The sequence below is a fragment of the Solanum verrucosum genome, unplaced genomic scaffold, assembly GCF_900185275.1.
Source record: "Solanum verrucosum unplaced genomic scaffold, falcon-dt-bn FXZP01000261.1, whole genome shotgun sequence".
NCBI classification, from domain to species: Eukaryota; Viridiplantae; Streptophyta; class Magnoliopsida; order Solanales; family Solanaceae; genus Solanum; species Solanum verrucosum.
In genome coordinates, this window is record NW_026019969.1 from 11,915,919 (window position 1) to 11,939,750 (window position 23,832).

General features: G+C 31.8%; 4 protein-coding genes and 1 pseudogene across 4 annotated transcripts in view; all 5 read right to left on the reverse strand.

The window, feature by feature from the left end:
* LOC125815767 (uncharacterized) overlaps window positions 1-23,832 on the reverse strand; it is a 162,375-nt gene that overhangs the window by 12,481 nt on the left and 126,062 nt on the right. The window lies entirely within an intron of this gene.
* On the reverse strand, window positions 1,127-2,552 carry LOC125815055 (uncharacterized). The gene is made up of 3 exons (XM_049494456.1): window positions 1,900-2,552; window positions 1,580-1,799; window positions 1,127-1,399 (listed from the first exon to the last, which is right to left on the reverse strand). Exons 1-3 carry the CDS (start codon window positions 2,550-2,552, stop codon window positions 1,127-1,129), a joined length of 1,146 nt encoding a protein of 381 aa, XP_049350413.1.
* On the reverse strand, window positions 4,655-6,640 carry LOC125815765 (uncharacterized acetyltransferase At3g50280-like). Its single transcript, XM_049495314.1, has 2 exons — window positions 6,557-6,640; window positions 4,655-6,071 (listed from the first exon to the last, which is right to left on the reverse strand). Exon 2 carries the CDS (start codon window positions 6,056-6,058, stop codon window positions 4,655-4,657), a length of 1,404 nt encoding a protein of 467 aa, XP_049351271.1. The 5' UTR covers window positions 6,059-6,071; window positions 6,557-6,640.
* LOC125815761 (protein ENHANCED PSEUDOMONAS SUSCEPTIBILITY 1-like) lies at window positions 8,595-10,037 on the reverse strand (annotated as a pseudogene).
* LOC125815763 (uncharacterized acetyltransferase At3g50280-like) lies at window positions 17,063-18,501 on the reverse strand. The gene has a single exon (XM_049495313.1). It carries the CDS (start codon window positions 18,499-18,501, stop codon window positions 17,089-17,091), a length of 1,413 nt encoding a protein of 470 aa, XP_049351270.1. The 3' UTR covers window positions 17,063-17,088.

Genomic DNA, 23,832 nt, shown 5'->3' on the forward strand with positions numbered 1-23,832 from the left:
ATTAAAGAAGACTCATATCTTACTCAGATCTTTAAGGATACTAATTAAGTTGTCTCGACACATATCATGCATAAAAGGTTCTAAATTATCCAATTGTCCAGTTTTTTGATATACTATATACTATACAAGTATGAGATGGATGGTTCTTTTTTCAAATTCAAATTGTAGTATTGAAAGTCTAATAACCCTTCAACTAATACACATATTCATGTAGCAATGGTAATAAGATTAAGAACAAGGGGAGCTTGAGAAAATATGAGCACATTAATTGTTCTGCCCTTTGTACTTTTTATTTATAGACTTTGTACATGTTTATGATTAACATAAGAATCCTTATCGACTACGTATTATAAAGGAAGAGTAATCCTTTTGTTATAATGAATAAGCTACAATAATCGAATTCTAGTTGATGATGGACTCTAATAGCCCCCTTCAAGATCATGTTCTGGAGCGAACCATGAGCTTAGATCGAAGATTGAGGAACCGACTTGTGCCAACAGCTTTGGTAAAGATATCTGCAATCTGATTTTGAGATGAAACATAGCAAACCACTAAAGATTGATCTTCAACCATCTCTCGGATAAAGTGATAATCAAAACGAATATGTTTTGATCGTTGATGGATGACAGGATTCCGAGATAAGAATTGTGCACTAAGATTGAGGTGTAGTGAGATGAGCATGCAGTTCACTGATAAGTTGTTGGACCCAGCTTAATTCAGTAGTTGCAAAGGCTAAAGCACGATACTCAGCTTCAGTACTTGAGCGGGTGACAACCTTTTGTTTCCGCGAAGACCAACTGATTAAGTTACCTCCATAGAATAGTGCAAAGCCATGTTGGGAGCGACTATCATCAAGATCAGAGATCCAACCAGCATCCGAAAAGGCCACAAGACTAGAATCAGACATAGGTCGTAGTAAGAGGCCATCATGAATTGATCATTTTAGATATCGAAGTATGCGTTTGACAGTTGACCAATGAGCAATAGTGGGTGATTGCATAAATTGGCATACTCGATTGATTGCGTATGATATTTCTGGCCTAGTGATGGTAACATATTGAAAAGCACCAACGACACTACGATATAAATGAGCATCAGGAAGAGGATCACCAGAAAGAATAAGTCGCTATCCAGGTTCAGTTAGACTAGAAATAGGCTTAGCATCAGCCATGTTTGTTCGACAAAGTAAGTCACGAATATACCTGCTTTGAGATAAAATGATCCCATTTGATGATGGAGAGACTTCAATACCAAGAAAATAATTTAAAGAACCAAGATCTTTGAGAGAGAATTGCTGATCAAGAATGTAAATAAATGTAGTGATGAAATCACTATCACTACCAGTTATAATGAGGTCATCCACATAGACAAGAACATATGTTGTATGCTTAGAAGCTTGCTGCACAAAAAGAGAAGAGTCGGATAAACAAGAGCGAAAGCCAATGCCAAGGAGAAAAGCCTTTAACTTATTGATCCAAGCATGTGGTGCTTGTTTGAAGCCATATAAGGCCTTGTTCAATTTGCATACGAAATGTGACCGATGAGGATCAACGAATCCTTTCGGTTACTCCATAAACACTTGCTCAGAGAGATCACCATTTAAGAACACATTGTTGATGTCAAGTTGCTGAACATACCACTTGTTTGTCATAGCCAAAGACAAGATTAGTCGAACAGTTGTGGGCTTAACGACGGGACTGAAAGTATCAAAGTAATCAACACCCTCATCTTGGTGAAAACCTTTAGCTTCAAGACGAGCTTTGTGACATTCAATTGATCCATCGACTTTGCTCTTAATCCTGTAGCCTCATTTACAACCAACAATGTTAGAGTTAGATGGTGGTGGAACTAATGTCCATGTCTTAGGTCACATGATGTATAGCACCCGAATCAAAGTACCAGGCCGCATGATTAACAATAGCTGAAGGAGAAGCAAGATGTGCTTGCTTGGGAATTGATCGTGACAGTGTTTGCCTTGTTGGTGGAAAATCTTTTTCATTAGAGCGATTATAGCAATTTCGAGCATCATGATTATTTTTACCACATATTTGACATTGCATGCATCGTTTGGACTGACGATTATTGGATCGAGAGGAAAGGGAATATTGTTGAGGTACCATAGATTGAGCATGATTATGAGAATTATGAGCAAGGTAATTAGAGAGTGGGGGAGGGCCAAGAATGGATGATTGGTTTATGTTAAGGGGTGGAGCGGGGTGAAGAAAGGATGAATTGTGTGTTAACAGTGCATGAGAAGGAGCAACGCTATTAATAGTGGTAGAACGAAGTTCTTCGGCTAAGCGTTCTTCTTCTTGAAGAAGAAGGCCAAACAGTTCTTCAGGAGTGATAGTACCAGAACGCATATTAAGCGCAGCCTTGAAAATTCCAAACGAAGAATCAAGTCCATTAAGAATGAATGAGATGAAGTCATCATCCTGTACAAAGTACAAGCTTTCTGCTAGAGAATGGACAATTGCGCGTTTCTTCTCAAAGTACTCTAGGATGGAGAAATTGCCTTTAGAAAGATTTTGAAGTTGAGATTTTAATTGCATGACTCAAGCACGCGTTTGTGATTGAAACATCCGCTCAATTTTGGTCCAAGCATCATAGGAAGAGGAGGCTCGAGTTAAATGATTAAGAAGAGGATAAGAAGTTATTTGACGAAGCCAAACGAGAATAAGAAGATCGTTGCATCGCCATTCCTCATAAGCAAGGTTAGAAGTGATTTCTGGTTGTGCTTGGGTGGTAGAGGATTCTGTAGCAGTAATGATTGAAGTTGGGGTGACAGTAATAGTTTTTGGAGGAGAATTATAACCAAGAACAAAGGAGTCGAGAGAAAAGGCTTTGAGTATGTCCAAGGTATTTTCTTTCCAAAGAGAATAATTATTTCTGTCAAGTTTGAGAGAAAGGTTTGGTAGTTGAATAATGGAGGAAGCAGTGGGTTGTTTTGCAAGTGACAACAGATTTCCAGAATTTTGAGAAGTGGCCATAGGACCGATGGGAAAATCTGATACCATAATAAGATTAAGAACAAGAGGAGTTTGAGAAAATATGAGCAGATTAATTGTTCTGCCCTCTGTACTTTTTATTTATAAACTTTGTACATGTTTATGATTAATATAAGAATCCTTATCTACTAAGTATTCTAAAGTAAGAGTAATCCTTTTGTTACAATGAATAAGCTACAATAATCGAATTCTAGTTGATGATGGACTCTAATAAGTGGTGAGACTGCTCTATCTTTAATCAGATGTCTCGAGATTTGAGCCCTAGGTATGAAGAAAATTTTGTTGGGAGTGTCATCTCCGAATGAGTCTTGCATTGCGTAATTCAAATTTAGTTGGAGCTCCAATTAGGCTCGGAACACCGGGTGAACACCTAAAAAAATAAAAACTATTACACAAACAGATCATGTTTTATTACACAGACAGATCACGTTTCCTTTTAAATTTTGATCCATTCATCATAACTCTTAATGATTTTGATTTTCAAATTTTAATTGTGGTGGTAATTTGACAGTAAATTGTCAATGGCTACGGTGGCAGTGCGAAGAGATTTTTAAATTATAAAAATCATTCAATCTTTCTCTTATAAAATTAATCAACCAAGTTTATTATAAAAATTTGACATGATAAAATAAATTAATTTTTTATGTCATATACATACAAGCATTACCAATAAAATTAAATTAAAAAAGACTCATATCTTACATCGACCCACTAATCCATAATTGTAATTTTTGTGAAAGGGGAATAATTCTTTTTGGAATAAACGCAGAAAAAATAGTAAAAGAATAAGAATCGAACCGTGATAGATAATGGAAGAGAGAAAAAGAAAGAAGAAAAATCAATTAAAAAATTGCATGACTTTACTATATAGTAATTCATAGTTGAATAATTTTTTGAGATATTCACTCGTTGAATTTGACGTATCTCTTGCTTGTTGGGATGTAGGAAAAGTTAATTTGGGAACTAGTTGATCTCTTAGAAGGATGCAAAACTATTAAAACCAAATGGGTTCTTAAAGTTAAAGCACAAGGCTAATGCCATGATTGAGATATATAAGGCTCGATTAGTTGATAAGGAGTATATACAACAAAAATGAATTGACTACGATGAGACTTGGTTAAACAAAAAGTAAAAACACCCAATCTAATATAGAAAGAAAGCACATGTAAAAACCCAAAACAACTAAACCAAGCACCATCCAAACAAACAATTGTTGTATTATTGTTTGTTTAGGGTACAACAATTATCACTGTACATGGACCGTGATATGCTGGTCATTAATTTATGCTTGCTTATGATAAATTATATTTTTATGCGAAATAAATTCAAATTTTCGCATCACATTTATCCAAAAAATATGCTCGGACTTGACCTTAATTTAATAAAGAAATTTTGTTCCACTAGGCATAAATTTGATTTTTAAAAGACAAAAATTAAAGACCAATCCATTTAAAGAGTAAAACGCGCAATTTATTCGAAAATTGTAGATTTCCAATGCCTGAAAAATTCGATGCAATGATGTATTTTTTTCAACACATATATATCTCTGTCCTGAGATGGAAGAATCCTGCAACATATTTTAACATCATATTTTTTCTCATTATACATGCATACAATCTAACAGCAATAAATACCATAAGAAGCATTTAAATTCGAGCTCGAATTGTACGTTCCAAACCAACAACTAGTGTGGTCACAAACTCACCAAATATTACATCTTCCTCCAATGCTTGTATCGTCTCTGAAGAAAGGCAAATCTCAAGAATCATACTCCCTTCTTCTTGTCCAGGTGACACTGTTATTTTCCCCTCTAACATGTTTCCAATGCCACTTCTATGCGTAATCGGCTTTCCCCATCCAAAATCGTACTTGTAAAAATCGAATCGGGGAGAGTTGTTCAGCATAAAGTAATTGCTTGGCAAGTCACCCAATTTTACTACCTCAGGGTCATTCATCCAACTCTCGTATATGCACTTCAACTTTTCATGGTCATGGGAAGCAATCGTCTCATTAATTTGTAAAGCAGCCCATCCGAATTTGTGCTCAAGTAGCTCTCCCGTCTTGATGGTCACGGTAGCAGGGCAAATTGCATTGCCAAAGAACCCTTCGGGTAAAGGAGGATTCAATCTTTCCCTCATGTCAATGGATACCTCAAAGGTAGTTTCTTCACTAAGATCAAGACGACGACAACGTATTACAGATCTCCATACGTGAGCCAATACAGCTTGAAGAGACGAAATTTTGGTGGTGCTCATTTCAAGATTGGCCTTTGCTTTTAACTTGGCTACACTTTCTTTGGCAAAATGAAATACCCTTTCTCGTAGCATTGGTGGTGGAATGAATCTATGACCTGCATTAACTCTTTCATTTGGTATAGAAATGCGATCAGAGAAATGATTAATATTGAAAGGGAATTGACGTTTCAAAAAAGGAAGTTTTGAGATGACATTAAAACCGCGAGATATCTCAGTCCAAGAATTGTAAAAATGCCAAAAAGAAGTTCCGTCCACTACCACATGATTGTTTGAGCAGCCAATGAATACGCCATCCTCTAGCTCTGTTACTTGCACTGCAAAACAGGGCTGGGAGGTAGCCTCTAGATTTTGGACTCCATTTAATGGGAAGAAATCACGTACCACGTAAGGATTGTAATCTGACTCCACGATGTCACTGACTCTAATACCATGTGCGGTTGCATGGTTGAGTTGAGCACCATCATTGTTACAATTTATGAAGAAAGAAGTGGTGCCATTTTGCTCGTCTTTGGTTGTGTCAAGGCGGCCACAGAATGGAGGGAAGAAATCTAAAGCTCGAGATAGTGAAACTCTAAGATGATCAATTAAGGAACTGGTGTTGGTTGCTTTTGATATATCTCTTAATTGTTCAAATGCAGGCATAAGGAAGAGAAGTCCAGTTTGAAAGTAGTCAATTTGAAGCTCAAGAATGTCCCATGGTGTCAACTCAATAATCTTACAATTATCTGTATGGTGCTGACTTCTTCCAGCAGCTTTAACCGTCCATGTTGAAATGATGGATACCTTGGAAGCCATAGCTTTGAATTACCTTCAAAATGAAAGTGACAATATTTAAAAAAAGGATTAAGGATGATAGAAATTATGATTAAAGATTTATTGATCGAGGAGATGGTATTAGCCAACTGACGTAATGTTTGCCTATCCATGTTATTTTCACCATTATATCACACAATTTAAGCACCCGTACACGACCTAATGTTTGTCTACCCATGTTATCAGGCTGTCAGACTCAATTTCAATTCTTCAATTTATCTTACGAAATTTGACATAAAAAGTTGTACACCAAAAATAAAAAAACTCTGTATTTAGGCAAACTGTCGTATGAGTAAAACCTAAATCAGACTAATTACAACTTCACAATTATTTGAATCTGTCAAGAGATGTAACCTCATTCAGAAATCTGAATGATCCAGAGTAAAGGAATAAATAATTCAAAGAAATTTCAAAGCAAAATGAAAGAAATGCAAAATTAGTATTGATGAGGCAATAAATAGAAGAAAGATATGATTAGACCTCTGTATTGGGTAAATCTGTAGTTAAAGCAGTGTGCTCAGCGATTGAACAGCTTATTAAACTGAAAAGTTGCCGGCAACTGGACCTGAACTGGAAACCTCGCCGGCAGTTAAGAATGGGTTACTGTTTGTGATAGAGCAATGGAATTACTATTGGGCGTACTGCTCTTAAGTTGGCAGCTGCTGGTAATTTAACCCCGGCACGTTTTATGCGTGTTCGGTACAAATGTAGATGTCTCCCAAGTAGTGCCGGCAAAATGAGCCCATATTTTGGTAATTCGTTCAATTCGTCTATATTTTAATAGGTTAAGTGAATGACTTTTTACATGAATAAAATATAGGTTGATATTCATATTCAACCCATAAAAATATGGGTAATATATGAATTAGCCAAATAAGTTAAACTTCTAACTTTTATTCACTCAAAATTCATGATATCACAAAAAAAAATATTGTAACTTCGCTTCCTTTTTATGTTCTTCTATAGAATTAATTATTCTTCTCGATAATTAAAAATTTGAAGTCTTTGGCCCTCCAAAAATATATATTGTAAATCTACATTTCTTTTGTTAATTATAATTATATTTTTTTATTTGTTTAATTTTATATTGGATAGTAAATAATAGTGTAAAATAAGCAAATCATGTATTAGTATTGACATTGCTTAATGTGCATTAAGCATGTTTTAGTCTTAAAATGCAACTATTCATTTACTTTGAAATTAAACATATTTTCCCCTTGTTATTACGTAAATTTATTTTACATTGAAAAGTTATGACTTTTTTTACTTCTATGATACAATAAAACTAAATGAAGCATTTTCAACATTTTTCATCTAAAAAAAGACTAAAATATTTTCTCCAAGTTGAATTCTTAAGTAGAGTACTATTTAATCATGAAAATATGGGTAAATATGGGCAAACTAGTATTTTACCTAACTCATTTGTTATCCAATCAATTTTTACCCATATCAATATGGACGGGTTGAATTATTACCCATTTTATGTTAACTCAATTTCAACCCGCTCAAATTTAACCCTACCCTCCCATTTGCCATCACTACTCCCGAAGAAAATAAATAATTTTTTAAATTTCTTTCTATTTGGTACGTAAGTAAAATATTATATATATATATATTTGACAAATACTAGTGGTAGGGGTAATGATAGGAGTGTGACTGGTGGGGAAGGGCTACAGAGTGGGGGTTAAGATGGTGGGATGAGAGAAAATATTACTTGTAAAATTTATTTTTTTTAAGAGAAGTATTATAAACATATTTATATTATAGTGAATGTGTGAAGTCCTTTGGAGAAAAGTTAGGAATCTTACTTGAGATCAAGTCAGGTTTCTCCTATAAATAAAATATATTTTTTTATTGTAAATCAGATCTATGAATCTGAATATCCCTTCAAGAGGAATAAGAAGTCTTCTCTCTTTCTCCCTTTTTTATTCTTCTTTCTTATTTTATTATATAGTTTTATAACAAGAACTCATTTTTTACTTTTAAAGCAGCTTATTTTCATAATCAGAATATATTTTTAAAAAAATTCTTTGCCCAATCGAATAAAAAAAAGTTAGAACGAAAAATATTTTACGCCACTGGGAACACAGCCTGATCAGTGTATGCTTTGTCCGTGGCTTTTAATGAAATCTCCAAGACACGTGTCTATTTTACGAGCAATATATCCACATACATACTAACCGTTCTGGTAAAATAGTGGACGCGTGCTTATTTAGCGTGTGATTGTTGAAAAAAATACTGTTGCAAGTAGAATTATTTAATTGTGTAGATATTGGCAACTCATTAATAGCTAAAATTAAACATGATTTCTATAGAGATTAATAAAACATGTGATGCAATAATAAGCAAATATTTTGACCTAAAAGATAGTACTAACTTTGAAAACCATGTAGCGCAGCTTCTCAATTCTCAAATACAATCAGCATCCCTGAGAGACAATTTAACACCTCTATGGTGTATTATTTCAATTGATAAAGATACTTAGCTTATATAGACACTACATTTTCTCTGCAATCTAACAAGAAAATAAAACATAAAAAGCAGTTAAATACGAACTCGAATTGTTCGTTCCACACCAACAATTGGTGTAGTGTTCACAAACTCCCCAAATATTATGTCTTCCTCCAATGCTTGTATTGTCTCTGAAGAAAGGCAAATTTCAAGAATCATACTCCCTTCTTCTAGCCCAGGTGACACTGTTATTTTCCCATCTAACATGTTTCCCACCCCACTTCTATGTGCAATAGGCTGTCCCCAACCAAAATCATATTTATAAAAATCGAATTGCGGAGAGCCGTTCAGCATAAAGTAATTGCTTGGCAAATCGCCCAATTTTGGTACCTCAGGGTCGTTCATCCAATTCTCGTACATGCACTTCAACTTTTCATGGTCATGGGAAGCAATCGTCTTATTAATTTGTAAAGCAGCCCATCCAAATCCGTGCTCGAGCAGCTCTCCCGTCTTGATAGTTGTGGGTGCAGGGTAAATTGCATTCCCAAAGAACCCTTCAGGCAATGGAGGATTCAATCTTTTCCTCCTCATGTCAATGGATACCTCAAAAGTAGTTTCTTCGCTGTGATCAAGACGACGACAGCGTATCACAGATAGCCAAACGTGACTCACTACAGCTTGAAGAGAAGAAATCTTGCTGGTGTTCATTTCATGATTGGCCTTTGCTTTTAGCTTGGACACATTTTCTTTGCTAAAGTGAAATACCTTTTCTCGCAGCATTTGTAGTGCTGGTGGAATGAATTTATCATCTGAATTGATTCTTTCATTCGGTATAGATATGCGATCAGAGAAATGGTCAATTTCGAAAGGAAATTCACGCTTCAAATAGGGAATTTTTGAGATGACATTAAAACCACAAGATATCTCAGCCCAAGAATTGTAAAAATGCCAAAAGGATGTTCCATCAACTAATGCGTGATTGTTTGCGCAGCCAATGAAAATGCCATCCACAAGCTCTGTTACTTGCACAGCTAAAAATGGTTGGGAGGTAGCCTCTGTGTTTTGGACTCCACTTAGTGGGAAAAAATCGTGTACCACATGAGGAACCAAATTTGATTCCATAATGTCGCCAACTGTAACACCATCAGCTATCGCATGGTTGAATTGCACACCGACATTGTTACAGTTAACGAAGAAAGAAGTGGTTCCACTCTTCTCTTCTGGGGCTGCCTCAAGGCGGCCGCAGAATGGAGGGAAGAAATCTAAAAGTTCGAGATAGTGATACTCTAAGATGATCAATTAATGAACTAGTATTAGTTGTTTTTGATAAATCTCTTACTTGTTCAAATGTAGGCATGAGGAAGAGGAGTCCAATTTGAAAGTATTCACTTTGAAGCTAATAAATGTCCCATGGTGTCAACTCAATAATTTTACAATTATCTGGATGGTGCTGACTTCTTCCAGCAGCTTTAACTGTGCATGTTGAAATGATGGATACCTTGGAGGCCATAGCTTGGATCTTCAAATTTAGTGAGGAAGAAGGTACTTACTAAATTTATTACTAAAGCTCTCAGGGTGTCATAAATCTATGAATCGGGATTAATTTGTACTCGTTTCATCCAACAATACTTGTCCACTATACTAAAAATAAATATTCAATAATGCTTGTTCACTTTATAAAATTTATGGATAATTTTACACTTAATTCCTAATTTATCCTTATCATTAATTATAGTCACTTTTCTATTATATTTTTCAAGACATTATATTTATTATATTTAAAGGGTAATATAATAAAATTACCCTTCTATTTATAATTTTTTAAGATATGTGTCAAGTCAATAGTGTACAACTATTGTTGGACAAGGGGAGGGAGTACTACATGACAATAAATCAGTCACCTTGAGATCTACAGTTCGTTGATTTATTTAAATTCTTATCACCTTGAGATCTACTAATGTTGACTTATTTAAATGAGATATGCAATTACAATAATGTATTTATTTTTTAAAAATGCAATAATCAATAATGTGCCGAATTGATAGTTACTAGTCACCCAAATTATAATAATCTGATCCAGCAGCGTCCAGTTTAAAAATCTAAAACTGGTAATAATCTAACGGGTCAATTGATAGAGTGTATTAAAAATAATGTTAAATATATTGTATTAGTAATATTTGTATTAGTTATATATAGATTATTTCTACTGTATTGTTTGATTTGGTGTATTAAAAATAATATGTATTGTATACAAATATTCATTTACAAAAATATTCTCAACAATTATGGTGAACAAAATATAAAAGGAATTTTAAGGGGTAATAGTTGTTAGGGTTTTGTCTTGATTTTCTTGTCTTATTTGAAATTTATTTTTTCCTAAAAGAAAAGACAAAACATCACCATAAATGTTTTTACTTTTCATGAAAGGAAAATAAAATTACCCTTCTATTTATAATTTTTTAAGATATGTGTCAAGTCAATAGTGTACAACTATTGTTGGACAAGGGGAGGGAGTACTACATGACAATAAATCAGTCACCTTGAGATCTACAATACGTTGATTTATTTAAATTCTTATCACCTTGAGATCTACTAATGTTGACTTATTTAATTGAGATATGCAATTACAATAATGTATTTATTTTTTTAAAATGCAATAATCAATAATGTGCCGAATTGATAGTTAATAGTCGCCCAAATTATAATAATCTGATCCAGCAGCGTCCAGTTTAAAAATCTAAAACTGGTAATAATCTAACGGGTCAATTGATATAGTGTATTAAAAATAATGTTAAATATATTGTATTAGCAATATTTGTATTAGTTATATATAGATTATTTCTACTGTATTGTTTGATTTGGTGTATTAAAAATAATATGTATTGTACACAAATATTCATTAACAAAAATATTCTCAATAATTATGGTGAACAAAATGTAAAAGGAATTTTGAGAGGTAATAGTTGTTAGGGTTTTGTCTTGATTTTCTTGCCTTATTTGAAATTTATTTTTTCCTAAAAGAAAAGATAAAACATTACCATAAATATTTTTACTTTTCATGAAATATTTATATTTTTGGCTTAAGTCATCAGCGGCCGCTTAAAGTTGTCCACATAATTCACTTAGACATCTCAACTAAGACTAATACCTATTGAACACTTTTACCTATTCAAAAATTGTTCCTATTAGGCATTTTTTGATAATCAGCAAAATATATGAAGAGTGTGTGATACACTTGCGGTGACGTGGCAAAACGGCAAATTAAAAAATAACATGTGTCACTGGGCCCCGAAAATTATTAAAAAAATAATTTTGTTTAAAATTATTTCAAACACTTTTTATATCTAATTTTTTTAAAAAGAAAAAGAAAAAAATGAAAATGTCAACCTATTATACCCAACCCCACCCCTACCCAACCCCCTTTCATCTTCATCTTCTTCCCAAAACACATTCTTTCTCAAATCACAAAACCTAATTCTTTTCAAATAACTTGAAGATTAACTTTTAAAAAATATATATATACATTTTCATACTAAGAGTGAAGAAGAAAGAAAATTTTACCGGCGGTTATTCATTTCTACATCGTTGACAAAATGAAACTGATAGCTCAAAAATTAATTCTTTCAATTTTTTGAATATCATTTTTGATAAATTTAATGGGTTTATATATGAATTTGAGTAAAAATCTTTGTTCAAAAATTTTGATAAACAAATATCGGCTAACTTTTTTTATACGTAAAAATCATTTATCTTCTTTCTTCTTCTTCATATTTGTTCCTTATTTTTATGAGATTTGAAATAAATCATACGAATCTTCATAGTTGATTTTCATTTATCTTCATATTTGAAAGAAACAATATTCTTTTATTTATAATAAAGAAAGAAAAACAATGTTGGAGCTAAAATGAAGAATATATTAATGTTTTGCAAACTAAAGTATGAAGAAGATGATAGGTAGGGAGTGAGATCCTTTTCTTTTTCGAAAAAAGTGTAAACGAAAGAAGAAAAATGTTTTTTAAGTTAATTATAATGTCAAGTGTCAATAAAAGAAGAAAAAAATAAAAAAAAACACTATTTTGAATTTTTTCACACACTTTAGGGAAGTGCAAAACACATTTTTTGCCATATCAACATTTTGTGTTTAATAGGTACACGCTTTGAACAATTTAGGTGTTCAATAGGTACAAGTCTTAGTTGAGGTGTCTAAGTGAATTATGCAGACAACTTTAAGGGGCGGTCGATGACTTAAGCCTATATTTTTCTTCCATATTTGATTTATTCTTCCCTTAGAAGAAATGTTTGGAATCCTATAAATTGCAGACTCCTGATCTTCTCATATCAAAAACACAATATCATCCACAATGTAGATGTTTAGGAGTTTAGTTTATGGAGAGATTTTCTTCCTAACATTTTTATGTTTTTCAATATTAGTTTTATCATATGTAGGTCGCTTGACCAAACTATATCAATAATATGTTTTTAGGATACTTTTATATGTCGTCTGATTTGTTAATCATATAATTGCAATTGTAAGCTTTCGCATGACGCCCTAATCACTTTCGAACCCAACAAGTGGTATCAGAGCACATGGTTCAATGGAACGAGATTGAAGACAGGTTCAAGTGATTTCAAATCAATTTGGAATCAACGTGATGATAATGGAGATTTTTGTGCTACTACATGTGGAGAAAATTTTCAAATATTTTTAAAACAAATCCTGTTGCTCCATCCTTTAAAACAAAATTAATTTTCAACTCATGCTTACTTTAGAGCATGAGCTCCAACTTTCAACCCTTGCAAACTTTAATGCTCGGGCTCCACTTTTAACTCATGTATATTTACTTTTAACGCATGAGCTCCACTTTCAACTCATGCATATTACTTTTAACGCATGAGCTCCACTTTCAACCCTGAGAATAACTTTTAACACAGGGCTCCAATTTTTAACTCATATCAATTTTTAAATCATGGTAAGCAGCAGTGATACATGAAGATTTTGTGAAGAATAAGATTATCAAGCATATGAAGAAGACGGATCAAGTATTGTCAAGAAAATCCAGCCAAAAGGGGAGATTTGTTAGGGTTTTGTCCTGATTTTCTTGCCTTATTTGAAATTTATTTTTTTCCTAAAGGAAAAGACAAAACATTACCATAAATGTTTTCACTTTTCATGAAAGGAAAATATATTTTTCTTCCATATTTGGTTTATTTTTTCCTTAGAAGAAATGTTTGGAATCTTATAAATTGAAGACCCCTTTTCTCATATCAAAAACACAATAGCATCCACAATGTAGACGTTTAAGAGTTTAATTTATGAGGAGATTTTCTTCCTAACATCTTTATGTTTTTCAATATTAGTTTTATCATATAGGTCGCTTGATCAAACCATATCAATAATATGTTTTTAGGATACTTTTATTTGTCGTCTGATTTGTTAATCATATTATTTGCAGTTGTAAGCTTCCGCATGACGCCCTAATCACTTTCGAACCCAACAATAGCGTCTTTAAAATGTTAATGCATGCATTCCTTTGCATCACTAATACATAAAATCCATGATATTAGTAATACACTTGCTCCAATATACAATAGAGTGTATAACTAATGCAAGTACTCAATTTGTTCCTAATTACTTGTCCATTTTTTCTTTTTTTTTTCTTATCCTTTTCTACTTGTCCATTTTGACAAATCAAGAAAGGACAAAAAAAATTTACTCATTATACCCTCAATTAATTACTTTGAAAAAGGTAGAATTTCTTGAAAATCTTAAATTTTTACATTATCCACTTCATAATTAATAAGGGCAAAATGACCCTCAATTAATTAGTTTGAAAAGATAGAACTTCTTGAATCTTAAATTTTTAATTCACCCACTTCATAATTAATAAGGGTAAAACGGTAAACTCACTATGTCAATCATTTTTTTTTTAACAATTCCGCTAGGCAATGTGTGCCTAGGGCGAGTTTTATTAATAAAGAGAAGGGATCTCAAAGAGAAAAGTACAAGCAAGGGGGCAAGGTCTTACCTTACTAATCTTAATGAGGTAACGAACCTCTATTAATTAACAAGCATGAAGAAAATAAGAGTTAGAGAAAACTATATATTCTATATTAATCATCATAGAGTTTATAATACACTCTGTGATGATACTACAAATGTGGATGCTTAAGTAATGCAAAAATACAAAATCTAAGAATAAAGCTGAGTTATCAACCTCAAATTTCATTTTATATATGTAAGAATTAAAAGAGATGGATTGCCCGTGTAAAGTAACCTGGAGAATTTCCCTCTTGTCTTCTTCGTCAAATATGTCCAACAAAACTTGATAGTTCATCACTTCTTTTTGGATTTACTGGATCGTGTTGTTGTTGAAACTGTCATATGATTTTGCTTTGCCAGTCGCATTGGTAGGTGCCTTGGAATAAATTCCTCAATCACCTTACCATCCCAACTATGTTGTATTTCATGTGTCAATCATTATTTTCTCAATAGGTGTATTAATTTAAAAGTAGACAAATAATTAGGGAAAACAAAATATTAGTTATACATAACATGAAAAAGTGCACCAAATAAAATACTACTAGAGCTTATGCATGCATTAATTCAGAGATAGTAATTTAATACTACTAAATTGTGCCTGTTTGATCAAGTTTTGGATAGTTCAAAAGTGCTTGCTTATTTCCAATAAGTGTTTTTTTTTTTATAAAAAAAAAACTGAGAGAAAATAAGTGTTTGCAGGGAGTATCCTAAACGATTAAGAATATTCAAAATATTTTACCCCAAAAAAAGAGAGCAGTTTGAAAGTAATGTAGTACAGATGCTGACTTGTTTAATTTCTTACTAGATATAGTGACTTCAGCTAGATTTGTAGTAAACGAAAGAGAGAGATTTAAGGATATTTAAGACTAGTTAATATCTCAAAAGGTCACTCATTAAACTTTATTTTGTATCAATAAAATCACTCAACTTAGGCATATGTATCAATAAAATCACTTCACTAAATTTATCATTAAAATAAATCTGAAAATGGCAGTTGATGACTTCAATGGCCTAAGCAGAGCTCTGAGGTCGTCTATTTGAGGTCTCCCATTTGTAGCTCTGTGATTGGAACCAAAGTTGGTTCCAGAACGTTTTTGTTAGAACTCAGTAAAGTTTATCATTAAATCAATCTTCTCATTTTCTAATTTTATGGTTCAGCTCTTATTTTTTTGATGTTGTGATAATCATTGCTGACTGAATTTCCTGGTGATTAATTTGGAGGAATCACTTTTTCATAATAATTTGGTACTAATTTAATATAGAAATCATCATCTGCAATATATAAATTTATCAGTACTCAAATTGATACAAAACAAAGTTGACTAACCTTTTGAGATATTAACATAATTTAAGAGTAATTAATTAGTTGGATAAGTATTTCAGTGATTGTGCGTATCAAGAAAATGGATCTTAATGTTAATAACGTGTTAATATTATCTCTTAAATGATGCATTTGGTTCAGCTGTCTCGATATATATCATATCATGATTCATGCATATAAGCTTTTAAATTATCCAGTTCACAAATTTTTTTTCTTACTTTACAAGTGTGGGATCGGTGGTGCTTTATTAAAATTCAAATTATACTATTGAAAGTCAAATAACCCTCAAATTATTAGACAGACAGATCTGTTACTTGGACACGGACATTGTTACAGTCAACGAATAAAGAAGTATAGAAGCTATAAGATGATCAATTAATGAACTAGTTAGAGTCTGTTTGGATTGACTTTTGGCTTATGACTTATAAGTCAAAAACAAGTCATAAGTTAGAAATTCTAACTTGTGATTTTTGACTTAGTTTTGTCATTATTGCTTAAAAACAAGTGCTTATAAGTTATAAAAACATCTAAAATAAGTGAATGCAAACATACACTTAGTTGATTTGGTTACATCTCTCTCTTACTTCTTGATGTAGGCCTGAGGAAGAGGAGTCCATTTTGAAAATAGTCAATTTGGGAACTAGTTGATATCTTACAAGGATGCAGAAGTAGTGAAACTAAATGGGTTCTCAAAGTTAAAACACAAGGCTGATGGCACAGTTGAGAGATATAAGGCTCGATTAGTTGCAAGGGTATACACAACACGAAGAGATTAAAATGAGGGTGTTAAAAACTACATGCTAATACATTTTACCGTTTTCAAATATTGAAGCACGATCCAAAAAATCCTGAAAATTTGATGTGTGATTGTTAAAAAAAAGTTACTCTTTTGCAAGTAAAATTATTCAACTGTGTAGAGATTTGGCAACTCATAAATCTAAAATTAAATATGATTTATATAGAAATTAATAAAACATGTGATGCAATAAGCAAATATAGTAGTAGTACTTACTAACTTTGAAAACAATGTAGCTTCTCAAATACAAGCAGCCCTGAGACACCAACTTAACACTTCTATGGTATATTATTGCTATGATCATTCTCCTTCCTGACACCAATATTCATAGATAAAGAAGCTTGGCTTATTTAGACATTACATTTTCTCTGCAATCTAACAAGAAAATAAAACATAAAAAGCAGTTAAATACGAGCTCGAATTGTTCGATCCACACCAACAATTGGTGTAGTGTTCACAAACTCCCCAAATATTATGTCTTCCTCCAATGCTTTTATTATCTCTGAAGAAAGGCAAATTTCAACAATTATGCTCCCTTCTTCTAGTCCTGGTGACACTGTTATTTTCCCATCTAACATGTTTCCCACACCACTTCTATGTGCAATTGGCTTTTCCCAACCAAAATCATACTTATAAAAATCGAATCGCGGAGAGTTGTGCAGCATAAAGTAATTGCTTGGCAAATCACCCAATTTTTGTACCTCAGGGTCCTTCATCCAATTCTCGTATATGCACTTCAATTTTTCATGGTCATGGGAAGCAATGGACTCATTAATTTGCAAAGCAGCCCATCCGAATCCGTGCTCCAGCAGTTCTCCCGTTTTGATCGTTATGGTAACAGGGTAAATTGCATTCCCAAAGTACCCTTCTGGTAATGGAGGATTCAGTTTTTCCCTCATGTTAATGGATACCTCAAAAGTAGTTTCTTGGTTGTGATCGAGACGACGACAACGTATCACGGATCGCCAAACGTGAGCCAACACAGCTTGAAGAGAAGAAATCTTTGTGGTGTTCATTTCATGATTGGCCGTTGCTTTTAACTTGGAGACATTTTCTTTGGTAAAGTGAAATACCTTTTCTCGCAGCATTTGTACTGCTGGTGGTATGAGTTTGTCACTTGAATTCACCATTTCATTTGGTATAGAAATCCGATTAGAGAAACGGTCAATTTTGAAAGGGAATTCACGTTTCAAAAAGGGGATTTTTGAGATGACATTAAAACCGCGAGATAACTCAGCCCAAGAATTGTAAAAATTCCAAAAAGAAGTTCCATCTACTACCACGTGATTACATGTGCTACCAATGAAAATGCCATCCACAAGCTCTGTTACTTGCACAGCCAAACAAGGTAATTGGGAGATAGCCTCTTGGTTTTGGACTCCATTTAGTGAGAAGAAATCGCGTACCACATGAGGAACGCAATTTGATTCCATGATGTCGCGAATTGTAACACCATCAGCTATCGCATGGTTGAACTGAACGCCAGCATTGTTACAGTTAATGACGAAAGAAGTGGTTCCACTTTGTTCTGTGATTGCCTCAAGGCGGCCACAGAATGGAGGGTAGAAATCTAAAGCTCGGGATAGTGAAACTCTAAGATGATCAATTAAGGAAGTAGTATTAGTTGATTTTGATACATCTCTTACTTGTTCCAATGTAGGCATGGGATAGAGGAGTCCACTTTGCGCATAGTCAATTTGAAGAGCAAGAATGTCCCATGGTGTCAACTCAATAATCTTACAATTATCTGTATGGTGCTGACTCCCTCCAGCAGCTTTAACTGTCCATGTTGAAATGATGGATACCTTGGAGGCCATAGCTTCGAGTTCTACAAATTAGTGAGGAAATGACTTTCCTTCTAAAATAAGGAAAAACAATTTTCAAAACTCGACTTTATATGTAAATTCATATTTTTTAAATAAGTTAGTAATCCACTTGTTTTTCAAGATCATACCAAACACACCCATAGTGTTGACTTATTTAATTTCTTACTATAGCTCTAGACTTAAAATTGTTACTAAAATTTATAACTTTAAGCAAGATTTTCTTACTAAAAAATTAAGACTAGTTTCCCAAAATCTATTCCTTACCTGTGGTAAGAAAACTTGTTAGATTGTGCTAATCTAGACCATTTAAACTTGAAGATGGCAAGTGACTTAAAACCATTAATAAACAAGGTATCGGAATATCCTAAGGCGCCTCATTAATAAATTATATATATTCATACTTTTTTTATAAGTAAATGTTTGTGATTACATGTTATTATATAAACTTTCAAATACATTTAATTTTATGAAGATTACTAATAAACTAGTTATTTTTTAGTATAATCCTTCCATACGGTATGAACAATCTTTTCATGTCGAGCAGAATTTTTTGTTTGCAATATTTAAAATGATGGGTGCACGATTGCATAAACTTATGAGTCGAGCATTATATTTAACAAAAAAAAAAATTGAAATCACAATTTGGAATTTGGAATTCTACTTTATGGAGAAATTAGTATTTGAAATTTTGTGCAAATTTCATAAACAATTGTTGATTTCAAATCAAAACTTGACCCAATTCAACGGTCAAACACTTTCTTAGGCTCCATTTGGACATGATTTGAAATCAAATTGTTTTGAAGTTAAAGTTTTGTTTAGACATGCAATTGGATTTCTTAAGTTGTATTTTTTTTCTCTTAAATATGAAATTCCCACAATTGTGAAAGCTATCAAAATCTCCTCAATTCTTACACAATCTTACCAATTGGCCAATCATAACTCGTAAACAAGATCTCAGAATATCCTAAGGCACCACATTCACTACAACAAAAAGATATGTTATTTATGTAGAGAATAGCAAAAGAAAAGTATAATCGGGAATATCTTCTGGTAGCCCAAGATCGTTAACTAAGATCGGAAGATTCAACTAAAGAAGAGGAAGCTAAAAATGAGAACTTGTTTATGGAAGAAGACTCTTTTATTTGAGTTGTTCTTGGGTTGTATACAAATGTCTAATGTCACCCCTATTTATACTTGTATAGGGATGCTTCTAGAAATTATACTAGATACATCTACAAGAAATATCTAGATATCCTTATTTTTAACTATGTAACCACAATTTAGTGGCAATAATAAATATATGTATTGATAACCAACACTCGATATAAATGCCGCTAAAGACTTTACACTCTAGATGCAATGATATTAATTAACTCAATTATCGCTAAATATTTTTACGACAATAAATATTATCGTTAAAAGGAAAAACTATGGACAATTATAAGTCTCTCTTTTGTTGTAGCAGATACTCTCTTTGTGCTTTGTCCCCGTTTATATCAATTAATAAATTTATATTTTTAGAATCAAACAAAAAAAATTAAGGTGACTTTACCTGAGAATTGGGATATATTAACCTTCCATGATGAGTTACTTGTTGGTGACTCCTCCTTCTTGAGTTTTTGGATGTTTAGCTATGTAAGTTTTGATGTTAGAAATGGGTATGGCTAACAATTAAATATAGATATGGTTGAAGTTTTTTCGTGGATATGGATGGAATAGACACCAAGGTTGATTAAAGGGAAATTGTCAAACGAGTGTAATTGTATATTCAAAAAAGAACAATGTTATTAATATTATTTAGTTTGAAAGATAAATTAGTACATTATATCTTTTAATCATTTTGAAAGAGAAGGTAACGACACACATATATCAAATCGATCATTTTATAAAATAGACCTTTTTGTTATATAATCATGAATTTAACCATTTAACACAATAAAATTTAAATAATAACAAAACAAAAATATTTTATTCAAATTAACAATAGAAATAAGTAACAACCATCTATACAAGCTTGTAGTCTTCCGTATGGCTTAACTTGTTGATTATTAGGTCAGACTTTTGGGTAATTTTTCTTACTTTTAAATGTATAAAAAATACTTATTAGTAAGTCAAATTTTGATGTTTGAATTCATGCAAGTACTTTGATAATTAGTTCTTTGTACTGCAAAATTCAAAATAACTAGTATACTATAACTATATTTTTTATCCTACGACCTAAATCTTATAACACGTGCTATGTGACTCTTTTATTTATGGGTCCTCAGGTTTGGTAGTAGTTACGATTAGTCTTAGACTCTTGAGTTTTTTAATGGCCCGTTTGATCATAAGAATTTTTTAATTTTATTTTTTGGAATAGTTTTTTATTTTATTAAAATTTATATTTAATTATGATCATTTTAAATTCGATTTGAATATTATATTTTAAATTTGAAGAATAACCAATACTAATTTGATTTTAATTGACTTTTCACTTTTGAAGTTTTATATATGTATATTCAAATACAACTCTATCTTTTAAATTGGGCCGGCTAAAATGGATCAAGACAATAAACGGGTCAAGATCCGATCCAATCCAATCCAAATTTATTTGGATCAAAATGGATTGGGTCAAAACGGGTTAGTAACGGGTCATAACTTAACCCGTCCAATATTTACTAAGTTTTAACATCTTTATTTATTATTTTATAAGCTTTAAGTACCTAATAAAAAAATTGTTTTCTTTATTATAACTATATAAGGCATAAAATCAAAAAAATAAAAATATATTTACAAGATTTCTCAAAATCAATTTGAGTTACATATCAACCCAATTTTTAATGGGTTGGATTGAAATGGATTGAGCTAACAAATGAGAGGGTTAATAATCAACTCAAACCTAAATGGATTGAATCGGGTTGAGTTTGATTTTGCCACCCTACATGTATCTAATATTGTATCCTTGAAGGCTACATGTATCTAAGAACCTGTTTGGCCATAGATTTTTCAAGTAAAATTTGGCAAATAGTGTTTATCCATACAGTTTGTCACTATTTGGCAAATATTTTTGGCAAATAACCCAAATTCTCAAATATTAGAAAAAAATAGTATTTGGGTCAAATCTCATTATTTGGGAACTTTTAATAATTCAAATTCTACACCAAACTTTTATCTTTTAAAACAACACCCTCTATAGTAGTTGTTTTACATATTTTTTACGTAAACATCAAAGTAGTGATGGAATATTCAGTGCATATGAAAGATATGGTATGGTTGTTAATGAAAATGATGAACAACGGCTTAGAGTAACAAAGTCATATGCTATGTAATACAAACATATGGTTAGTTTTGATATTAAAACTTATGGGCATAAATCATATTTCTTAAAAAGGTGTAATATATTTCCAAATCTCTCTCTCTATATATATATATATATAAAGGAGGATCTTCAATCAGCTGATGTGGCATGCCTCTATGATCAGGAAATCTACTGATCTATTTTTAGTTTTTTTCTTCTCTATTTTTCCATGTAAATAGATTTTAATTAAGGTTGTAATAATTAATAGATTCTAATTAATTGTAAAGAGGAAGATACTTTTCCAAATTTTTATTGTTAAAGTCTCATTTTCATGTAAATGCAAATTTTAATTGTAAGTTGTAACCGTGTACCAACCTTTCCTCTCCCCACGTCCCTTCATTAACTTCTGAAAATTAATTTATATAACTCCTCACTTTTTCATCTTCTCCTATAAATCTTGAGCTATATATATCATGGAAAAAAAAAATTGTTTATCAATGTTTGATGTGAATCATTGGCATTTATCATTTACCTTTTTTTAATTAATATTATTTTTTGAAATTTAAATATTAATATATTGTAGGATCTTAAGAATGATTTTTGTATTATAATTTTATTTGTAATTAAAAAGTATCTTTTTATTCATTTTATTGTTATATAGAAATGAATGAATGTGTCAATTGTTACTTTTTCATTTATTTATTTTCTTTAAAATAAAAGTTTAATTGTTTTTATTTTCATTACTCCACACAATTTTTGACAATTATAACTCCTAAATTAACAGTCAATGACTGCACTTTGAACATCCTTTTTTACTGCACTTTATAGAAGTCCATTACCAAAAGTGCACGGGACTTTGTGGATTGTGGAAGAAAATATTTAATGATAAAGAAAAATGAATTCTCAAAAATAAAAAGAAAGGATTTGGGTTGTTTTTATTGGGACTTGTGTGATTTATATAATCCCTCCCAATCTATCAAGGTCGGCTTTTTATGTAGGTTTTTCTTTGTTAGTCTTATTTGTATGGTTTTTTAGTTTTTTCATTACCTGCTAATACTAAATGACTTTTATCTTATGACTTTTTTTTTTATTGATTATCGTAATTATAAAATTAGAATGATTCTTTATGATTTACAAAGGAGGATCAAGAAAATTTCAATACTTTTCATATAGATTGAAAACAATAGCGTGGGTAATATTTTTTTTGGGTTTTTGTGTGGTGAAAGCAAGTGTTGTGTGATATGAAGAGATATAGGTGAATTCAAAATTTAAATTTTATGTATTTAATATTTAAAGTTTATAGTACTAACTTTTGATATTTTTTCAGGTTGTGTTTTTGAAGATTCAATTTATTTTTTTATGCGTGTGGGGGTGAAAGCAAATGGTATATATATCATGATATTAAGCCGGAGCCATGATTTAAATTTTATATATTTAACGTTTAATGATTTAGCACTAATTTGTTATATTTTTAAGTCATGAGTTCACTTTCATAATTTATTATAATTTTAATTAATTCTTACATACAAATTTATGTATACCACGAATATACTAAACTAGAAGAATATGCAATGATGAATTAGTTCCTGGATGGTGCTAAAAAAAATGAGTATGTGGTGATCATAAGTTGTCTTCTACTGTTAAGAGTCTTATTAAATCATTGTTATATATCCACAAAATTCAACATAACATATTATTGTTGTATCTTCAGAAAATTCAACATATATTATCTTATAGCTAACTTCAAATTCTTCATTATTTTTCTTTTTGTTCTTGCAGATCTCCGAATAATATGCAGATTATTTGAACCTCAAGAAGTGTTTTTAAATTTTAATAGAGGAAGGAAAGAGGCGAGCGAGAGAGGGCAGAGAGTAGGAGAGAGGATAATTGTATATGTATATCAGTTAGATAATTGTATATTATACATATACATTTGTATATATGACAAGTGAGATTGGGAAAGGGAGGAGAGAGGCGAGCGAATGAGGACAGAGAGTGGAGAGAGGTGAATTATATATGTATATCGGTTAGATAATTGTATATTA